The sequence below is a fragment of the Dromaius novaehollandiae genome, unplaced genomic scaffold (assembly GCF_036370855.1).
Source record: "Dromaius novaehollandiae isolate bDroNov1 unplaced genomic scaffold, bDroNov1.hap1 HAP1_SCAFFOLD_27, whole genome shotgun sequence".
Classification (NCBI taxonomy): Eukaryota; Metazoa; Chordata; class Aves; order Casuariiformes; family Dromaiidae; genus Dromaius; species Dromaius novaehollandiae.
The window spans coordinates 4892647-4912507 of NW_026991415.1; the positions used below are offsets into that span (position 1 = coordinate 4892647).

At 52.0% G+C, this 19861-nt stretch overlaps 1 protein-coding gene across 1 annotated transcript; it reads left to right on the forward strand.

The window, feature by feature from the left end:
- The first annotated feature begins 1354 nt into the window (after window positions 1-1354).
- Window positions 1355-2314, forward strand: LOC135326341 (olfactory receptor 14A16-like). The gene has a single exon (XM_064504222.1). It carries the CDS (start codon window positions 1355-1357, stop codon window positions 2312-2314), a length of 960 nt encoding a protein of 319 aa, XP_064360292.1.
- Window positions 2315-19861: the final 17547 nt, after the last annotated feature.

The following is a 19861-nucleotide window of genomic DNA, read 5'->3' on the forward strand; positions in this document are numbered from 1 at the left end:
AAAAAAGAAAGAGTTTTCTGTTTTATCAAGGAACTGGGACTCCTGAACCTTCAATCTGAGAGATTAATAGGTTTGTGAGAAACCTCAACAAGCCGCTTCATGCACACGTTAGCCTAGAGACAGCATCAGAATCACCTTTGTGGCCTCATAGGACTTTATGTGACCTTCTCCTTAGGATGTGCATGCACAGAGATGCCCCTGGACAGTGCCCTGATCTGGGAGGTTTCTGTAGGGCAGAACTGAGCACACAGTCGCTGGGATGGGGTCTGTGAGCACTGACTGCAGTTCTGACATCAGCACTGTGAGTTGGGCAACAGAGGAGTCTGCATGGAAATGAGCTTTCCCCAGCCCCCTTCTAACCTGTGGAGCTCCAGGAAATGCAGACTGTGGGGTTGGGAATTGAGCTTACTCTACCTTAAGGAGAGCCCATCTCCAGTCCTAATGGTCCTTTGACCATTTCCTTGTAGTGTCCTGTCAGGCTTTGAGCTGCCCCCTAGAAAGGCACAGCTGTCTCAAAGCATCTCTGTGATATCTGAGAGACCCATGAAGAAGCTGCAGAGATGCTGAGAGTATGGACATGGTGGTGGGAGGCTGTATATGAGCATCTGAAAAGAGCCCTGTGTGTCCTTGGCTAGAAGGGGAGTGTGGAGACCTTCCTCAGGTGCCCTGAGAAAGGGTGAGAAGGTTGGAGACCTGCACTTAGAAACTGCACTCCTCTGCTCTCTGCAGTGGATAGTTTCTTTTCAGGGCAACATCATCCTTCACTCAAACAGCTCCGAGCACAGGACAGCTGGGAAAAAGGCTGATAGACAGACAAGATGTCCTCACTCTGCAGTAGGTAAAAATGAATCTGATCTTCTCAGGACTCACAGTAGAAATGCTGATAATTTATTTCTGCCTTTAAGGAACACTCCCCAGGGGTGACAAGGACATCTCAAAGAAAATAAACACTATTTTAAAATCCCTAAAACTCTGTTCCTCAAGTCTCATTAATTAGAGCTGAGAGTGAAGATGCTGAAAAGCCTTTCCACAAGGCAAGTGGATTACATTTGACTTTTTGTGAAATTGTGAATGTCAGAGCTAGTTATCGCCATTCCTACTACTGTACAGCAGGACAGACTCCTCTGGAGCTCATGGGCAGAGGTCCCTGCTCCTCACAGCAGCACAGTAAGCCAGCGCAAAGTGGAGCTCAAGAAAGGCAGCTGCACAGAGATCCTCTAGGTAAAGAGAGAGGCAATGTGGGGGATGGTATGAGAACTGAAATATTTGGGGGCTTTTTTTGCTTGAGAAGTCTCTCCTAATGTCTCAATGTCTTTTCCTCCCTGGACAGTCCCCCATGCCCGGAGATAGCAAAATGTCCAACAGAAGTTCCCTCAATGAGTTCCTCCTCCGGGGGTTCGCGGACACACGGGAGCTGCAGCTCTTGCACTTCGCGCTCTTCCTGGGCATCTACCTGGCTGCCCTCCTGGGCAACGGCCTCATCATCACAGCCGTAGCCTGCGACCACCGCCTCCACACCCCCATGTACTTCTTCCTCCTCAACCTCTCCCTCCTCGACCTTGGCTGCATCTCCACCACTGTTCCCAAATCAATGGCCAATTCCCTGCAGAACACCAGGGCCATTTCCTACTCAGGATGTGCTGCTCAAGTCTTCCTGTTTGTCTTCTTGTTAGCAGGAGAGTATTCTCTCCTCACTGTCATGGCCTATGACCGCTACGTTGCTATCTGCAAACCCTTGCACTACGGGACCCTCATGGGCAGCAGAGCTTGTATCAAAATGGCAGCAGCTGCCTGGGCCAGTGGTTTTCTCTATGCTGTGCTGCACACTGGTAACACATTTTCCATACCACTCTGCCAAGGCAACACAGTGGACCAGTTCTTCTGTGAACTTCCCCAGATCCTCAAGCTCTCCTGCTCAGACTCCTACATAAGGGAAGCTGGGGTTATTGTGCTTAATACCTGTTTAGGATTTGGGTGTTTCATTTTCATTGTGGTGTCCTACGTGCAGATCTTCACTGCTGTGCTGAGGATCCCCTCTGAGCAGGGCCGGCACAAAGCCTTTTCCATGTGCCTCCCTCACCTGGCCGTGGTCTCCCTGTTTATCAGCACTATCATGTTTGCCTACCTGAAGCCCCCCTCCCTCTCCTCCCCAGCTCTGGATCTGGTGGTGGCTGTTCTGTACGCGGTGGTGCCTCCAACAGTGAACCCCCTCCTCTACAGCATGAGGAACAAGGAGCTCCAAGATGCCCTGAGGAAAGTGATTTCAGGGACATTTTTCAGTAGTGGTAACATTGCCATTACTCTCCACAAATGACTCCCACTGTATCCCTTACCAGGACTGTGTGCTGTTTGTTCACTTTAGTTTTATGATTACTATTATTATTACTATCAGTAGTAGTATTTGTTATCATATTGCTACACAAATACTTGGATTCATTCCACCTTTACTGAGCCTGCTCTCTCTCACCTGGTGCCCATGTAAAACTGTGTCTTACACTGAGTCAGAGCTGACTCCCCCACAGTATCTCTGTAATAAAGTCGGTTCTTCCTGGTGCAGTGCCTGAAGGCTGGGCTTCCTCCAAAGCTGGTGTCAAGAACAGTCCCAGGGAAATCATGCCAAAATGGGCTGCTGCTGATGGGGTTCTCCATGGGTTGAAGAGCAAAAAGCTCATAATCATGTAACGATCTCTTAGAGACCAAGGGCTGGATTTAGGACTCACCCATCAGTGTCCAGTGACAGTGGAGGGGATGAATGGTCACCAATTTGCATACCCAGAGCTGTCCCACATGTTAGGGCCCAGTGTCAGATGCCTGTCCTTCTGGAGGGGAAGCTGGAGCTGCCAGGAGAGCCCAGGGGATCTGCTGGGACAGTGTGTGCCTGGAGTGGGCAGTGAGGGGAGCCTCACAAAGGGAGAGATCCTCCAAGGTGGAGTCACCTAAAGGTAAAGTGCTAAACCCAGGTATCTGTGGGCAAAGGAGGACTCTGCAATCCCAGGAGAGGCAGTGAAGACTCAGCTGTCATGCGGAAGGGAGATTGGAGAGTGATTCAAGTCACCTTCTGTGAAATACCAGGGACAGGATCTGGAAGTGCACCTGGACACAACTAGCACCCTTGGAAATGCTCCATGAGAACAGGGGAGGGGTGTGGGAATGGCCAGCAGGATCAGAGGAGGTTTTGGGAGAGATGGAAAGAAAGTGGAACTGGGTTTGAAAGTGTCTTGGAGAGAAAAATGGTGACATTTAATCCAAGACAATGTTCAGAGTGTGGGTACAATAAAGTGAGCTCACAGTGCACAGCCAGAAGCCCTCGTTGTCCTGGCCCTCCACATGGCCTGGGAAGTGGCTGAAGAAGGATTAATGCTCCCCACCCTCCCAGCTCATCATCACATTGTCTATCCTGATGGGTGGCACCAAAAAGAAGCCTGGGACTCTTTGTCAGAGCTTGCGTTGAAAGAAGCTGGACCTTGGGAGCTACATCAGTTTGCTGCTGTCCCCACATGTACTTGTGACAGTCTCTACCACCCTGTGCACTGGTGCTTACCCCAAAAGTCACACCCAGGCAAGGCTCCATGCCTAGCTGGAGGATTGGATGTCCTGCCGTGAGCCCTGGGAGGACGAGCCCTCTCCCGTGTCCTCTGCAGGGCTGTCAGGGAACATGCAGAGGAGATCTACTGGGTCTGTAGACCATCCTCATCTTGTGGGGGGCCTCAAGCAGGGTGCCTCAGACCAAAGATCCAGCTCAGCTTGTTGCTGCATGAACAGAGAGGAGAAGCTGTCCCAGTAAACTCCTCACACACCCAGCCCCTTGTACCAGCCATTTCCAGCACTGGCCATTCCCCACTGTAGTGAGAACACCTGTGGAAGACCTGGCAAGGAGTCAGGGGCTGGCAGAGTACGTGGCAGCAGGCCCAGCATGTGAAACTACACACTGATCAAATTCCCATCAGGGCCAGGCATGAATATTCCCTTTTGTTAACAACGTCTAGCTGCTTCCCGGAGAGTAGCTTCTCTAGGTTAGCACAGCTGAGATAAGGAAATAGTTCTAGTAGATTTAAGAGGACCTTAGGATACAACGAGTGGCGCTCCACCTGGGCGTCCAACCCATGCATCCAAACCTTGCTTCCAGCAGTCTCCTTCCAGTAACCTCTCCTCACGGTTCCCGGGGCTCCACATGCAGCTTGGAGTGTAAATCCTTTATTAAATCTATCGTGTTTAACCCCTTATGAACGCTGAGTGTCTCTCTCTGCCAGTATCCAACCTTCTCTTGCCCACCTTGTGGTCACATTTGGTGTAGTTGGCAGGAGACTGCTGTGGAGATGCCTCTTTGGAGGCAAAAGGACAAGGGGTAGGTGGGGAGCCACGCTCCTGGGTGGCTGCTATGGGTCGGTTGGCACCCGGTGGGCTTGCAAGCTGGTGGGTGGGTTGCCCCACCGCATGGCCAGAGCTAGAGGGTGAGCTGGCAGCATCCCCAGAGTGGCTCCTGGAACTGGTTTCCCAGCTCCAGCTGGAAAAAGCAGGGCTGGCAGTGTGAAAGGTAGCAGGGGATCTGGGGTGGAGCCTACTGACTGCTCTCCGCACCCTGGACAAGGCATTACTGATGCAGCACCAGGGAAATGGGCAGTTGGAAAGTGATCTCAAAGCTGCTAAGGAGGCTCGCCAACCTACCCAGGAGGTTGCAACTGCAACCACAGATGGAGCTGAGAAGCTGGAGCACCAACAAGCCGTTTTGGCCACCTGCATTGCAGATTGCCGGTGGTGACAGGGGGGTGGGTGAGTTGTCTGTCCCCTGGCGGTGCAGGCACAGGTGCTAAAAGTGCATTGGGATCCAGAAACTTGGGATGGCAATATCTGGGACCCCAACAAGGCACCCAGCTCAGAGTCAGACACAGAGCAGGAGCAGGAGGCAGCTGCCTGGCCGGTGGCAGAGCAGCTGCTCACTGCACCGAATGCAGCCAGTCTGCAAGGGACCACAACTACTGGTGATTTAAAGCATCAGAACTGCAGGATGTGCAGGGCGCTGCAGGCAGCAGCCCCATGAAGGGTTGTTAGAGTGGCTGTTCAGGCTGTGGGATGATGAGGCAGAGGCGGTTCATTTTGCTAAAGAGGTTGGTAGGATGGGATCTCTGCCCCAGGGTCCCAGGAAAGCGCAAGGGAGATCCACGACACCCACTGCCCCACCAGTAGCGTGCATGGAGGGCGAGCTGCCAGTGGCACAAACAGAGGCCAGGCAGTGCTGCCCCTGTTGTACCCGCTTAGTTCTGCATCAGTTGCCGACCAAAAAGCGTTAGATCCACAGAGGACAAAAGCCTGGGGAGGTGTGGCAAATTGATGATCTTGGACCCTTAGCAGAGAGACAGCAGCACAGACATGTCCTGGCTGCTGCAGATAAATGTTCTGGTCCATTGTACACCCACTCCTGTGCCACAGTTACCCAGGCTCACACCATTAAGGCATTAGAAGACTTGATTGGGTTATATGGTTCCCCAGTGGAAAGCCAAAGTGATCCGGGCACTCATTTTACAGGGAATGATGTTTGGAATTGGGCTGCAGGGTGGGTAATAGCCTGGACACATCACATACCCTGCCATCTGCAAAGGGCAGGACTGACAGAGCAAATGAACAGGCTGATCAAAGAGCAGCTGTGCAAATTGTCCTCTGTTGGTACCTTCACAGGTTGGAGCAAAAATGATCGTCAGGCAGCTACCTGCCTCAGTGACCACCCACCACGTGGCTCTACCCCGTATGCTCGTTTCCAAGGAGAATCCATGGAGCAGCCACGTGTGCTTAGAGTGCAAAGGCTGCACCCCCAAGCCTGCCTCCCCATGCGAGCCAAGCCCGGGAGTGCAGGGTTGGGTCTGCGATTGCCACACAAAGAAATAACCCTGGAACTGGAGAGCTGTCATCTTGTGAGTATGGGGTTGGTGGTCACCATACCTCAGGAGCATTATGGTCGCTTGGTGCCCAACAGTAGTTTAGCTCTCCAGGGTGGAGGTGGACATCGTTGCAGGTGTCATTGACTTGAACTGTCCTCGAGGAGGTGAGAATTGCGATCCACTACACCAGATCCCAACCCCTGCAATGTGCACAGGGAGACCCAACAGCCCAACTGATATCTGAGCAGATAGCAGTCCCCACTATCCAGGCAGGAGAATCTTGCAGCCCGCTCAGCATCCAGGCAGTGTTGGGTATACAGGGTGCATGATCCGACTAAACCCAAACAGTTGGAGGGGGAAATCATTGCTGATGGGCCAGGAGGCACCCACCCGGTGCTAATCAAAGGGGAAAGTGCCCCAGTCCATGTTCCCTCCAGGAGACTCTCACCCAGAGAACCGAGACCTGATGAGTATGCTGAGTGGAGCCGTGACATTGCTGCTCTCCATCTAACCCTATACTCTGACGGCAGTTGGGACACTGACGAACCTGCAGTAAGCACGTCAAACCCAACATCCAGAAGATAACAAGCCTACTCCAAGGACCATGTGATGTAAAGTCCAAAGAATCAGTGTGGGACAACCCCTGGCAGCGACTGTCATCATGACTGTCAGATTTAGGACAATGGGGAAATGCATTATACTCCTGGTCTTCTGGGCAGATTAGTTTTGCATGCATGTATGTTATAATTTACTATACATATTTGCTATAATTTAGTTGCTTGTACACCTTAGCTGTTAGTTAAGCTAATGCCTGAAAGGCATGTCCAAACCTTGCCTACACACTGGTGGCACCAACACCACGTCTCTGTCAGCCAGGGGGTGGAGAGCAGTGAGAACACCTGCAGGAGATCTGCTGAGGAGTCAGGGGACTGGCAGAGTATGTGATCACAGCCCCAGCGTGTGCTCTCTGCACACTGACCGAAACCCCTCAAGGCAGGACATGCATATTCCGTTTGGTCAACAATGCCTCGCTGCTTTGCAGCCAGGAGATGCTCAAGGTTAGCACAGCTGAGATAAGGAAATAGTTCTAGGAGATAAAAGAGGCCCTTAGGATACACAGAGTGAGTCCTGCCTGGGTGTCTGACCTGTGCGTCCAGCAGCCTCCCATCAGCAAACCCCCCATGCAGTTCCCTGTTTATTAAATGTACTCTGTTTGACCCCTCATGAACCTCAAGTGTCCCTACACCAGTATCTGACCTTCCCTTTCCTGCCTTGCGGTCACACCATCCTCACACCCTCCCAGAAGAAAACAGCACATTTCTGTTTACACTTTTCCCATGGGCCCTGGTTTTGTTTGCCTTGCATGCTCATTTGGTGTTTCTGAGATTATTGCCCTGGTAATTCCTATATCAGCCAGGAATTCCATTGAACTACAACCTCCTTTTACTAGTTGGTGGTGGTATCCTGCAATCCCTCATGCTGTTGTCTACTTAGAGTCACCACAAGTCAGGGGGAGCCATCTGCACCCACACATTAACAGCTGACACAAGAGAGCTTCAGTGTGGGGGACCTTTAGCAACCTGAGGGTTTGGCCAACAGAAGCCTCCTGAAGTTTTACAAGGAGAAGGGGCAAGTCCTGCACCTGGGGAAGGATAACTCCCTGCATCAAGGCAGCATGGGACCTTACCAGCTGAGGAGTGACCCTGACATGATGGGCCTGGGCATCGTGAGAAATCCCACACGAGCCAGTGGGGCACACTCATTGCAAATAAGGCCAGAGGTCTATGGGCTGCATTAGGAAGAGCTTGGCCAGCAGACAAGGGGAGCCATTATCCCCCTCAACTCAGCACTGGGGTGGCCACAGCTGCAGCAGTGTGTCCCCGTGAGGGGCTCCCAGGAGCTTCTCTTGGTAGTGGGAAACAGCATGAGAAGGGGAAACAGTCACAGACTGCAACTTGGGAGGTTCAGGCTGGACATTAACGTGAATAAATGTCACTCGAGGAGTAGTGCTGTGCTGCCAAAGATCACCCAGAGGGAGTCTGTGATCAGCCCCTGGCTCTGTGTTTCAAGGAACAGCCAGTGAGGATGGAGAGACACCAGTAAAGGGAGGGAGATCCTGGAGTGGGAGCAAGGTGGGGAAGCAGGTTTACAGTCTGCAGGCACACAGCAGCAGGCATGGGACAGTGTAGGACAGCCTGTGGTGGAGACAGTCAAGGGCACAGGCAAGCCTGAGGGCCACTTGCCCCCCAGGGGACTCCAAGAGGTGTCATTGTCCTGCACTCGGCATTGCACACCCCCACATGCAGCCTGCCCCCAGGAAGAGACCTTGTCCATGCACGAAGGGATGGAGTGAGGAAAGCCAGAGCTTGGCTGGAGCTGCAACCAGATGCCTTGGACATGGCAACTGCTGTCATTAAATGACTCCTAAATGATCCCCCACCCACTGCCCAGCCAGTGGTATGTTCCAGGATACGCTGGTGTCTGGTGCAGAAGAGAGGCCCTGCAAGGCTGGTCTTTTCCCCTCTGTTGGGATACAGAGACCTGCAGCAGGATGGAGCTGGCCATGGACCACCCCACAGCTGGGTGAGCAGCCAGTGCTGGAAAGGGCTGATGTGAGGGGCTGCTCTGGGACCATGGCCCTGGGGCAGCGTCCCCAGTGTGTCCATGCAACACAGGGCACAACCTGGGCTCTTCTCTCCTGCACCCGCCATGTCCTGCTGCCTTTCCCAGCAGACCTGCATTTGCCCTGCAAGCACATGGCTGTGTGCTCCCACACTGCCATTCACACGCAGGAGCTGCCTGCTGGCATTTTCCTCTCCTGGGCCCTTTCCAGACCAGCCCAGACCCTCCCCAGCTCTCCCCACCTCCCCTGCCCTCTCCCCAGCCCACCCAGCACAGCAGACCAGGCTGGGGTGGCCCCGCAGCAGTGCCCAACGCAGGGGGCTGCAGAGCTCTGGGCACTCACCCCACAGCCCCAGCCCCTCTGCAGGCCACAGCAGCTGCTGGGGGGCAGAGAGGGGTGTCAGCCTCCCCATCAGCCCCACACCTGGGGACCAGCAATGGCACAAGGAAATGGAGGCCAGGCACTCCAGGTCTCCACTGCTCTCATGACCAGAGATCCTTCACCCTTGCTGCCTGCAGCCCCTCTGGCAGCCCCTCTCCCCAGGACAGCACCAGAGTCCTGGCCCCGGGGCTCCTCAGGCAGCTCCAGTGACAGGGCATCCTGCCTGGAGCTCACACACACACAGAAACAGGTTTTCATACATTCCTCCCCACAAGCACACAGTTGCTCCTTTGCTCTTCTCTGGAGACGTCCCTGCTCTCCAGAGAGCCTTTCTTCAGGTCAGTGTGTCCGTGCTGGCCTGATCGGCCATTCCTGCACCCCTCCCCTGTGCTCCCTGCAGGGCCCTGGGCTGGTGGTGCTGCTCTGCAGGTCAAGCGGGCTGTGGGGCCCCGGGGTGACTCTGCACTGGTTATGATGGTGAGGGCAGACCCAGCTGGACCAGCATCATTGCACCTGACAAACCCTCCCCAGGGTCTGTGGCTGCGGAGGATGCTTGAAGGATGCTTGGAGCAATCACAGGCCATTTCACATTGCTCAGGAGGTGTTCAGGGGCATCAATTAGACCCAGCCCACTGCCTCTCCTGAGACTGCAGAGCCCTGATTTGGGGCATTCTCTGGTTTGGCCCTTTGCCTTTGGGTGACTCCACTTGGTTTGGGGAGTCTCCACTCACTGCCCATCCCAGGCACACGCTGCCCTGGAGATGTCTGCTCTCCAGGTGGCTTCATACTCCCTTCCAGAGGGACGGGCATCTGTCACCAGCCCTCTAATAGGTGACACAGTCCCTGCCAGATACCCCTTGACCACTCACCTTCCCCATGGACATGGGGTATCCACAAGTGACAGCGGAATCCAGCCCTCATTCCCTCACACATTACCCAAAAGAGCTCACGTTCCTTAGTCCATGGAAATCCCAGGCACAGCAACAGGGTGCAATTCCCTGAGCTCATTCTTGGCTCCAGCTTGGGAAGAAGAGCCCATTGCTCAGGCACAGGACTAAGGAGATCCCCTTTTATTACAGAGATGCTACTTGGGAGGCCAGTTCTGACACAGTGATTGGCAGATTTACAGAAGGCCTCTGGGTCACACTGATGGGGCTTGTGCTCCTGGAGAAGTGTGATGAATTCAGACATTTTGTACAAACATGGCTATCACAGACAGAACTCCCAAGGCACAAGAGCTGTCTGAGGTAAACTGGGAATTGCTTGTGGGGAGAGATGGGCAGCTCATTGCTGCTGAAACAGTACCAGCTGAATCAGTTTCCTCAGTGCATCCTTGAGCTCCTTGTTCCTCACGCTGTAGATGAGGGGGTTCACTGCTGGAGGCACCACCGAGTACAGAACTGCCACCACCAGATCCAGAGCTGGGGAGGAGAGGGAGGGGGGCTTCAGGTAGGCAAAAAATGAAGTGCTGATGAACAGGGAGAGGACGGCCAGGTGCGGGAGGCACATGGAAAAGGCTTTGTGCCGGCCCTGCTCAGAGGGGATCCTCAGCACGACTGTGAAGATCTGCACGTAGGACACCACAATGAAAATGAAACACCCAAAGACTAAACAGGCACCAGCCATAAGAAGCCCAAGTTCCCTGAGGTAGGAGTCTGCGCAGGACAGCTTGAGGATCTGGGGGATTTCACAGAAGAACTGGTCCACTGTGTTGCCTTGGCAGAGTGGTATTGAAAATGTGTTAGCAGTGTGCAGGAGAGCATTGAGAAACCCACCAGCCCAGGCAGCTGATGCCATTTCGACACAAGCTCTGCTCCCCATGATTGTGCCATAGTGCAGGGGTTTGCAGATGGCAACGTAGCGGTCATAGGCCATGACAGTGAGGAGAGAATACTCTCCTCCTAATAAGAAGAAAATGAGGAAGACCTGGGCAGCACATCCCGAGTAGGAAATGGCCCTGGTGTCCCTCAGGGAATTGGCCATGGATTTGGGGACAGTGGTGGAGATGGAGCCAAGGTCGAGGAGGGAGAGGTTGAGGAGGAAGAAGTACATGGGGGTGTGGAGGCGGTGGTCGCAAGCTACAGCTGTGATGATGAGGCCGTTGCCCAGGAGGGCAGCCAGGTAGATGCCCAGGAAGAGCGAGAAGTGCAAGAGCTGCAGCTCCCGTGTGTCTGCAAACCCCAGGAGGAGGAACTTGTTGAAGGAGCTGCTGTTGGACATTTGCTGCTTTGGGACACAGGTGGACTGTTCATGGAGGAAAAGACAGGGACAAATTAGGACAATTTTTTCTCTGAGAAAAGCTTTCCATTTTTCATAGAAATACTTGCTCTCCCAACCCCTCCTCTTCCCCCCCCCCCCAAAAAAAAAACTGACAGATTTCTTCTCAGGAAGACCTTTGTTCAGCTCTTCAGATTCAATTCCAGCTGAGTGTGCTGGGAAGAGCAGGGGCCTGTCCCAATCTACCCCAGTGGGTATATGGGACTGGTTTGCGACAGCTCTGGTTTTCACAGTTGATGGCAAAGGATGTCCACCTTTAATGGAAAAGGTCTGTTAATATCCTCACACACAATTCTGAAGAGTTTGGGCTGCAGCAGTGAGGGTTAGCATTTTTTTACTATTATTTTGTTCGGAGATTTTTAGATTCTGCCATCACATCTGGTGAGTGTTCTTTGTAGGGAGAGATGTTTTTGTTGCTGCAAGCACAAACTCTAAAAAGACCAGAGAGGAAAATGGGCTCTCTGCTGCTTAGTGCAGAGTCAGGAGTGTTGTTGAGCCATTCCATCTTGTTCCCAGGTGCCCTGTGCTCGCACCTGTGTTACCTGGAGGATGATTTCACACACGAGTTACTCTAAAAAAGACACTGGACTCTGATGAGATGAAGGGAGGCTGGTTTCAAAGCACAGTTCTCATAACTCTGCACTCTTTCTCAGCCTGACATGGAGATGTGGTGGGGAGAACAGGACATTGCTCCTGACACAGACGATCACCCCAAGGACTCTGTGAGCTGAGTGCAGATAGCCAAGGAAACTCTCAACACTCCCATTCTAGCCAAGGAAATGACAGGATCACTTCAGCTGCACACATACAAAACCACTCAGGAGCATTCCATGGCATGAGCATCTCCTGAGCTTCTTGAAATGGCTTTGCAGTGCTGCTAAGGTCCTATGGGAGAGCTGTGCCCTTCTGGAGGGCAGCTTGCAAATCCAGCAGGACACCCGAAAGGGACAGTCACGTGTACTGAAAACAGAGTCTCCTAAAGGGAGAGTCAGCTCCTTCCCCAGCCCCTCCAACTGCATTGCCCAGCACCCTGGGCTGAGAACAGGGCTTGGGCATCTCGACCCTATGCAGACACCTCCATGGCAGGACCTCAGGGTGGGTGTCTGAATTTGTAGCTGAACCCCCAGCTGACAGCAAGTACGAGAGCAGAAAGGAGAAGCAGAGAAACAAGGAGAAACACTGTGACCCTGCTGCCAAGGGAGGAGAGAGAGAGACAGAGGGGCACCTTCCCCAGACTGCACCTCCTAGACAGTGTGTCCTCCCAGGGCAGTCGTTCGCAGCCCCTTTGCCTTGCAGTGGGAAATGGGCATGTGGCAGGAGAGAGGCAGCTCTGCTTTCTGGAAATCTGGCTGCAGAGGAGACGAAAGATGCCCTAGATCTCTTCATTGTCAGAGCAGAGGGAGGGCTCTGTTGGGTGGGAGAGGAGAAAAGGGTGGCTTGCTCAGAGGAAGACATCTACAGTGAAGGACCACAAGAGAGTTGCCTGAATCCAGCCTACCACAGTGTTTCTGTGGGCACCTTCCTAGCATTTCCTGAGCATCTCCCAGCTGCCTGGAGCTGTCCCCACTGGGAGCTCTGTCTCTGTCCCCACATCTCTCCCCTGTCAGTGCTCACAGACCCCATCCCACCCACTGGGCATTTGGCTCTGCCCTACGGAAACCTTCCGGCAAAAGGGCACTGCCCAGGGGCATCTCTCTGTTTGCAGGACGTAAGGAGCACGTGAGACTAAGCATGATGAGAGTGATATTGCTGCTGCCTGCAGGTAAAAAGGCGGTTGAAGGAACTTTCTTGGATCCTTGCAGACCTGTTGATCCCTCACAGTAACACTGCAGAACTCTCCTTCAGGCATCTAAAGCTAAAACTTTCTCTTCAGTTTGTGCTTTGCCAAAGATATAAAACAAAATCAGAGCCTCAGGAGAGTGCCTCCCCTTTCAGGTAAGCTTGCCATGAGTGTCCTCTTGAAAAGACCCCTCCAGACATGTTCTGAGGGTGAGCTGGAGCTGTGAGCAGCCCTGACCCATGCAGCACCCTCTTGATGGGAGAATGAACCTGCCCTGCTGGGGGTCTCGTCTCCCACCCAGATCTTCTCCCCACAGCGCTGTGGGGAGCTTCCCAGGCAGTCTGAGTGCTGACCCTCGCAGGTGGCAGAATCGCTGCCCTGGGCACACAGCACCCTGGGGTGCAGGGACACTGCTCTGAATTACAGCCCTGGGCAGATGTGCACACACCCAGGTTTCACAGCCCAGCACCAGTCCTGGAAGAGAGTAGCCGTGATGCCCTGTCCTTGTGACAGTGTGGTAGGGAATTTGTGCTCTAAAGCATCTCCTCTTCCTCTGCAAAGGAGAAGCTGGGAGAACAATCCTTGAAAAGTCTATCCTATGGGGTGGAATGGGTCTAGAAGACCCTTTCTGGAACCCCAGTAGTATTGCTCTGCAGCCAGATACTTACCGCGTCAAGGGCTGTGAAGATTTCTCCCACAAGGAGCTCTCCTCTGGCCTCCCACTCCACACTGCCTTGCACTTCTCGCTGCCTTCTCTCAGCTCATGTCAGCAGCAGCAGGCAGTGCCCGCAGCCCTGCTGCTCTTGGCAGAGGAGCTGCTCCTGCACACAGCTGTGTCTGGGCAGTGCTGCCAGGTTGCCATGAGCTCCCTCCATCCCAGGAGCCTGACCCCACTCAGGAGCAGAGGTCCAGCTGAAGACGCAAATTTCTCTGTCCCTTGTGCTCCCTCCTCCTGGGAAATGTTCACTGCAATAAACTAAAATAATCACCTATAGTCCTTTTCTAAAGAGTGGAGAGAGACTGATTTCAACATTGCAGTTTATTTCATCAGAGGATGGCTATCTATGATAGGTGGAAATGTCCCACACTGGAAGCCTCGATTCCCATCTCTTCACTAGGCAGGACACCTAGACAGGGACAAGAAGGGAGCTCATTGACACATGGTTCAGGTGTTGATTCAGATGACTCAATCTGGACATCAGATGCTGGTTTAGAAGCCCCTGGGATGCAGTGGGATTCAAATTCTTCCCATGAACTCCACACACAGGAGGTGGGATTCCCCTTGCCAAAACTGAAGTGAGTACAACATAGAGGTCTGCATGGAAGCTCCTTGTCTAAGCTCCCGTTATAATCACTGGAGATGGAGGGTGGGAGTCATTTGCTCATACACAAACACAAACACCTGGGAACAGCTGAAGAGACAGAGGTGGTCCCAGGCATGTGCCAGTGTCTGCTTGCTCTGATGGAGCGACTGGGAGACCTGCATCCTCCTAGAGCATCAGGTGGGGGCCAGGTGGGGAATTGCCTTGGCCATCTGAAATGACACTAGATGCCATCTATTACTACTAAAGCTCCACTCACTATGAAGCTGAGACATATGAAGACTCCAATGTTACAAACAGCTATTGTGCTTCAGTGCAGACACTTGATTTAATGACACAGAAATAGGCCATAGGCAGGGCCATGTTCCATGCTTGGGGTGTCCAGCACAACCACATGTCTCTATCACATACAGCATGGGGCCTAAAGGAAAACCATGCCCCTTTGGAGTGGTTGCTGGGCAAGTGCCCCAGGACATCGTGGGTTTCTTACCCATGCCCAAACAAATGAATCTCCAACACTGCCTTTAGGGAAGGTCTGTACTGTCTGCATCTAAGTGTGTTGCATAGAAGGGAGGTACATCACACCAAGATCTCCACTCTAGTCTCAGCACTCTCAACCCTTCTGGCTGTCCTCCTCCTGAACGTCTCCTCACTCTGCCAGATGATTTGAACAGGGACCAGGCAAATGATGACCTCAGGGTGGCTGGATCAGAGATTGCCCAGGCCCAGGGACTTCCTCAGTTGCACCTTGACCTTCTTGGAGATTGGTTCAATAAGTCTGTCAGAGGCCAAACACGCAGACTCAGCTCAGGCAGCAAACCCCTATCCTGGCATTCCTGCATGGCCCAGCTCTGTTTCTGCCTGGCCTTGGGCACTGCAGGGTTTGCTCTCTTAGTGGGAACCTCCTTTCACTATTACATTGCCACCTGCTATCCATGCCAGCATGTCACCACTTGCAATCAAAGCCTCTGCATACGTGAGGTCCTTGGAAACATGTTTTCCTGTGACAAATCTTCGGTGGGCACCACAGCTGAGGTGTTGAAGCCAACATATATGCAAAGATATGCAGCCTGGGGTGCAGGCAGGAGCAAATGGAGATGCACAAGCTGTCACAGGAGTGCCACATGGTTGGAAGACCAGAGATGTGGTGGGATCAGTCGCATGACTGGTGTCCTTCAATGGCAGGGTGCAAGTTCTTCAGGAGAGACCACCAGGGGAGATGAGGAGGGTCAGCTTGGATGTATGGAGCTCTTCCATGGGATGGACAAAGGAAGGCAGCTCTGAAGGGCAGAGGAGCTCAGGAAAGCCAGCAGGTCATTAAGCACCCATCGGGCATGAGAATCCTCCATATGAACAGCTTGTAAAATTAGTAGACATCTCTGGACCCCAGCTTGGCTAAACAGGGAGCTCACATCTGAGATCCAGGGCAGTAAGGCAGCCTATGGAAAGGGGAAGAAGGCAGAGGCTGCAAAGGAGGAATTCAGAAATATTGTCCAGCAAAGCAGGGATGGTGCTCAGGAAGCCAAAGCTCCCCTGGGACAGAGACACTTGCCAGGGATGTGAAGGACAAGAAGAAGAGCTGCTACTGCTTCAGTGACAGTAAAAGAGTAAATAAGGAGATGTGGGCTCACTGCTGAAAGGGGCAGGGATTCTAGTAAAAGCAGATGTAGCTCGGTCTGGGGAAGTCAAGTCCTTCTAGCTTCAGCCTTCACCCACAGGGTCTCCTGAGCTGTTGTGCCTTGAGTCAAGAGTCTTGAGGAGAAAACCAACCCGCAGAGCCAAAGTCTCTAGAACTCAACCCATACAAGTCTATGGGACTGGATGTCTGGCATCCATGCACATAGAGAAAGCTGGCTGCTATTACAGCAAAGCTGCTCTCTGTCATCTTGGAAAGGTTGTGGAGATCAGGGGAGGTCCCAATGAGCAGAAAAAGGAAGCCAGGTAAAGGTGGGTTATGCAGGGGTATACCCCACATCCTGTCCTGTTTGAAAGGCTCATCAGCAGGGCGGACCACCACATGCATCAGGACAGGCAGAGACCTGACCAGCAGAGGAGTGAACCAAGGAGAAGGGCATGCATGTTATGAGCAATGCCATGTGAGCCAGTGATGCGTGCTCGCCACAAATGAAACCAGCTGCGTACAGGATTGCATTAGGAAGAGCATGGCCACCCAGGCAACAGCAGTTCTTATCCCCCTCGACTCAGCACTGCTGTGGCCACGTCTGGAACAGTGTGTCCCAGTGTGGGCTGCCCAGTGCTGGAGGAATGGGGAGCAACTGGAGAGGGTCCAGAGGAGGTCTGTCAAGATGGGGTTGGGGGCCTGAAGCACACATGGCCTGTCTGGAGAGCTTGAGGGACCTGGGCTGCTTTAGCTTGCTGAAGTGGAGGCTAAGGCCAATACAGTCGATGCCTGTGACTGCCTGTGGCAGGGTGTTTTCAGACAGGATGGAGCTTTTCTTAGAAGTGGGAAGCAGCATGAGAAGAGCCACAAACTGCCTCTTGAGAAGTTCAGACTGCCCTTCATGTAACAAGAATGTCACTCGTAGGGCAGTGCTGTGGTGCAACTGGACACCCAGAGGGACTCCGTGATCAGCCCCTGGCTTTGTGTTCCAAGCAGCAGCCAGCAATGACAGAGGGACATCAGTAAAGGTGGGGAGATCCTGCAGTGAGAGCGAGGTGGGGAAGCAGGTTGGGTGTCTACAGCCTGCAGAGAAACAGGTGCAGCTTTTGGACAGCCTAGGACAGCCTGCAATGGAGATGACCAAGGGCAATGCCAAGGCTGAAAGTCTCCAAGAGAACTGAGGTCTTTGTCCCCTTTGCTATGGTGAGCATCTCTGCCATTGAGGCCTACTAGAAGATGATGTTTCCTTACAGCACTGTGGCCGTGCTGCCTCCTCACCTCCAGGGAGCCCAGGAGGTGCCGAATTGTTGTCCTGCACAAGGCATTGCGCACCCCCCCTTCCTTTCCCCACCTAATCTGACACTGCCCCTAGGAAGAGCTGTGAGCAACATGTGAGGCAAAGGATCACCCTACCACAGGGCTGGCTGTAGGGCTTGGCCATTCTGTTTGATAACACACACCAAGGTTGACTTGGCATCACAGCCACCTGCACATTGCCTTTGCCTGCCTGCAATCAGGGCCTCCAGCTTTGTGCTCTGATCAGCCCATGGGGAGGCTTTCTTGGTAATGACCCTCAGTGGGTCCAAATAACTTGTAAACTTGGATTCTGACTTCAGCTTCTTGAGAGCTTTGTTCAGTCTCCTCTCAGCATTGGAGGCTCATGGACTCAGCACCAAATACACCCAAGGGGAAATTAAAGTGCAAAAAGCCCTAAGAAGCCATGCCTCTTTCCATAAGTTTCTTTGGCTCTTCAATTCTTGTGTGGCTAATTGGAGAGGTTTCAGGGGTGCATTTAACAGAAAATTTCAATGAGTCTCAAAGAAAAAAAAAACCCCAAGCATTTCTGCTTTTAAAGTTTTCCTTATTCTTCAGCTTATAAAATAGAGTGATATCCACATTCTCCAACTGATTTTGATCCAGTTTTAGTTGTCTGCCTGCATACCCTAACCCCACTTTGCTGGTGGAGCTGTGGGCCTGGATGGGAAGACCAGGGCCACCACATCCTCCACTGCAGTGCAGAAGGACCCAGGCTGGAGCTGAATTTTTGTGCTTAGCATCTTCTGTTATTCAGGGAGAGAAGATGTTTTGAGCTTTTCTCAACAGTCCGGGGACATTGTCCCCTGAGTTTTCAGCTAAATTTCCTGAGATGACTTATGAAAGCTTCCCTGTGTCAGCATCCACTGGCAGTCTATGCCCCAGTCCTAAGTATGTTTCCAGCATTTTATTACTATTTTTCAGATTTTGTTTATAATAACCCCCTCTAACCAAGACACACAATTCACATTTCTTCCTTTCACTACTACAATCCAACAAGAAAATAAATCTCCCCAGGCACCTGTATTTAGTAGCTACATATCTCTGTGTGTGAGATATTTTATATGATACATAATTAAAATTGCTATCTCAAGAAACATCATGACTGGGGGAAAAGTCGAACCTTTGCACGGCCAATGGCTTCCTTCAAGGCCAGTTTCACAGTCTTGTTTCTGAGACTGTAGATGAAGGGGTTTAAGAATGGGTACAGGACAGTGTTCAGCAAAGCTACAGTTCCGTTGGTCTCCAAGGAAACATCTTCTGAGGGTTGTGCGTAGAGAACAATGCAGCTTCCATATGCGATGGCTAAGGTGATGAGGTGGGAAGAACATACAGCAAAAGCTTTCTTCCTCCCAGATGCTGATGGCATGTGCAGAATACAATGGAAGATGCACATGTAGGACACCAGGACTAAACATAAGGAATCCAGCACTACACATGATATGAAAAGAGAGTCTACTTTCCAAAGCAGGCTGGTGTCAGAGCAGGACAGTTTGAACAAGGGAGAGTTGTCACAAAAAAAATGGTGGATCTTGTTTGGGCCACAGAAAGTCAGCTTTGAGAGCAGGACCAGGCGGGAACTCGAGAGTGTGAAGCCTATAACCCAAGCAGCAACAACGAGGTGGGTGCAGAGCTGCCACTTCACGACAGCAGCATAATGCAAAGGTTGGCAGATGGCAACGTAGCGGTCAAAAGACATGACAACAAGGAGACCCATCTCTGTACCACCCAGGGCAAAATGGAAATAGGACTGGGCAAAGCAGCTGTTTAATGAGATTGTCCTCCTGCCAGAGCTGAGAATCACCAACAATTTGATAGTTGTGGAGGATGTAAACCAGATTTCCAGGAATGCCAGATTGCTGATGAAAAAGTACATGGGGGTTTGCAGGCGGTGATCCACACACACGAGGAAAATGATCGCTGTGCTCCCTATCACAGTTGTCAGGTATATGAGCAGAAGGAGCAGGGAGAGAAACAGCTGTAGTCTTTGATGAAGCCCTGAGAAACCCTCTAGGATGAACTCAGCAACTACAGTTCCATTTCCTGGTCCCATGCCCAATTTCAGTACATCCTGCTGAGAGGGCAGCAGGAAGAAACAAGTGTGAGAATTTCACAGTCTGCACAGGAGGGTGTATCCTTCCTTCTTTGCTCCCTTGCTTGCTTCCTATGTAACACAGACAGAATATTCCTCTCAACCATTCATCGCACCCTGATTTCTCCGTTTCACATTTACAGTCCTCAGAGATTTTATTGTCTTCTTTGTACCTTTTCCAATCTCCCACAAAGGATTCTTTCCCAAGAGCACAATATTTTAAAGAGATTGTGAACTATTTCATGCCATGCCTTGGAAATTCCCAGTTCACTTTGACTTATTGCAAACATCCATCACATCTGTGTTTCAAAAGCCAAACTAATGTCCCAGCAAAAATGCTTACTGTTATCTGCAGATGCCAGACCATCCCTTTATATATGCATTTGGAAAGGTATTCCTTCTACTTTCCAGTACTTGCCTTTTCTGATTCAGAACATCTGGGAGGCTGTTGATTTCGAAACAAGTCAATATCGAGTATCTCTTTTGTAATCCCCTGCTTTCTTCCACATCTTCTTTCTCCGGAAAAGGGGAGGAAATAGGGAACAAGCATAACTTGCCTTTTTTAATACTCTAAATAG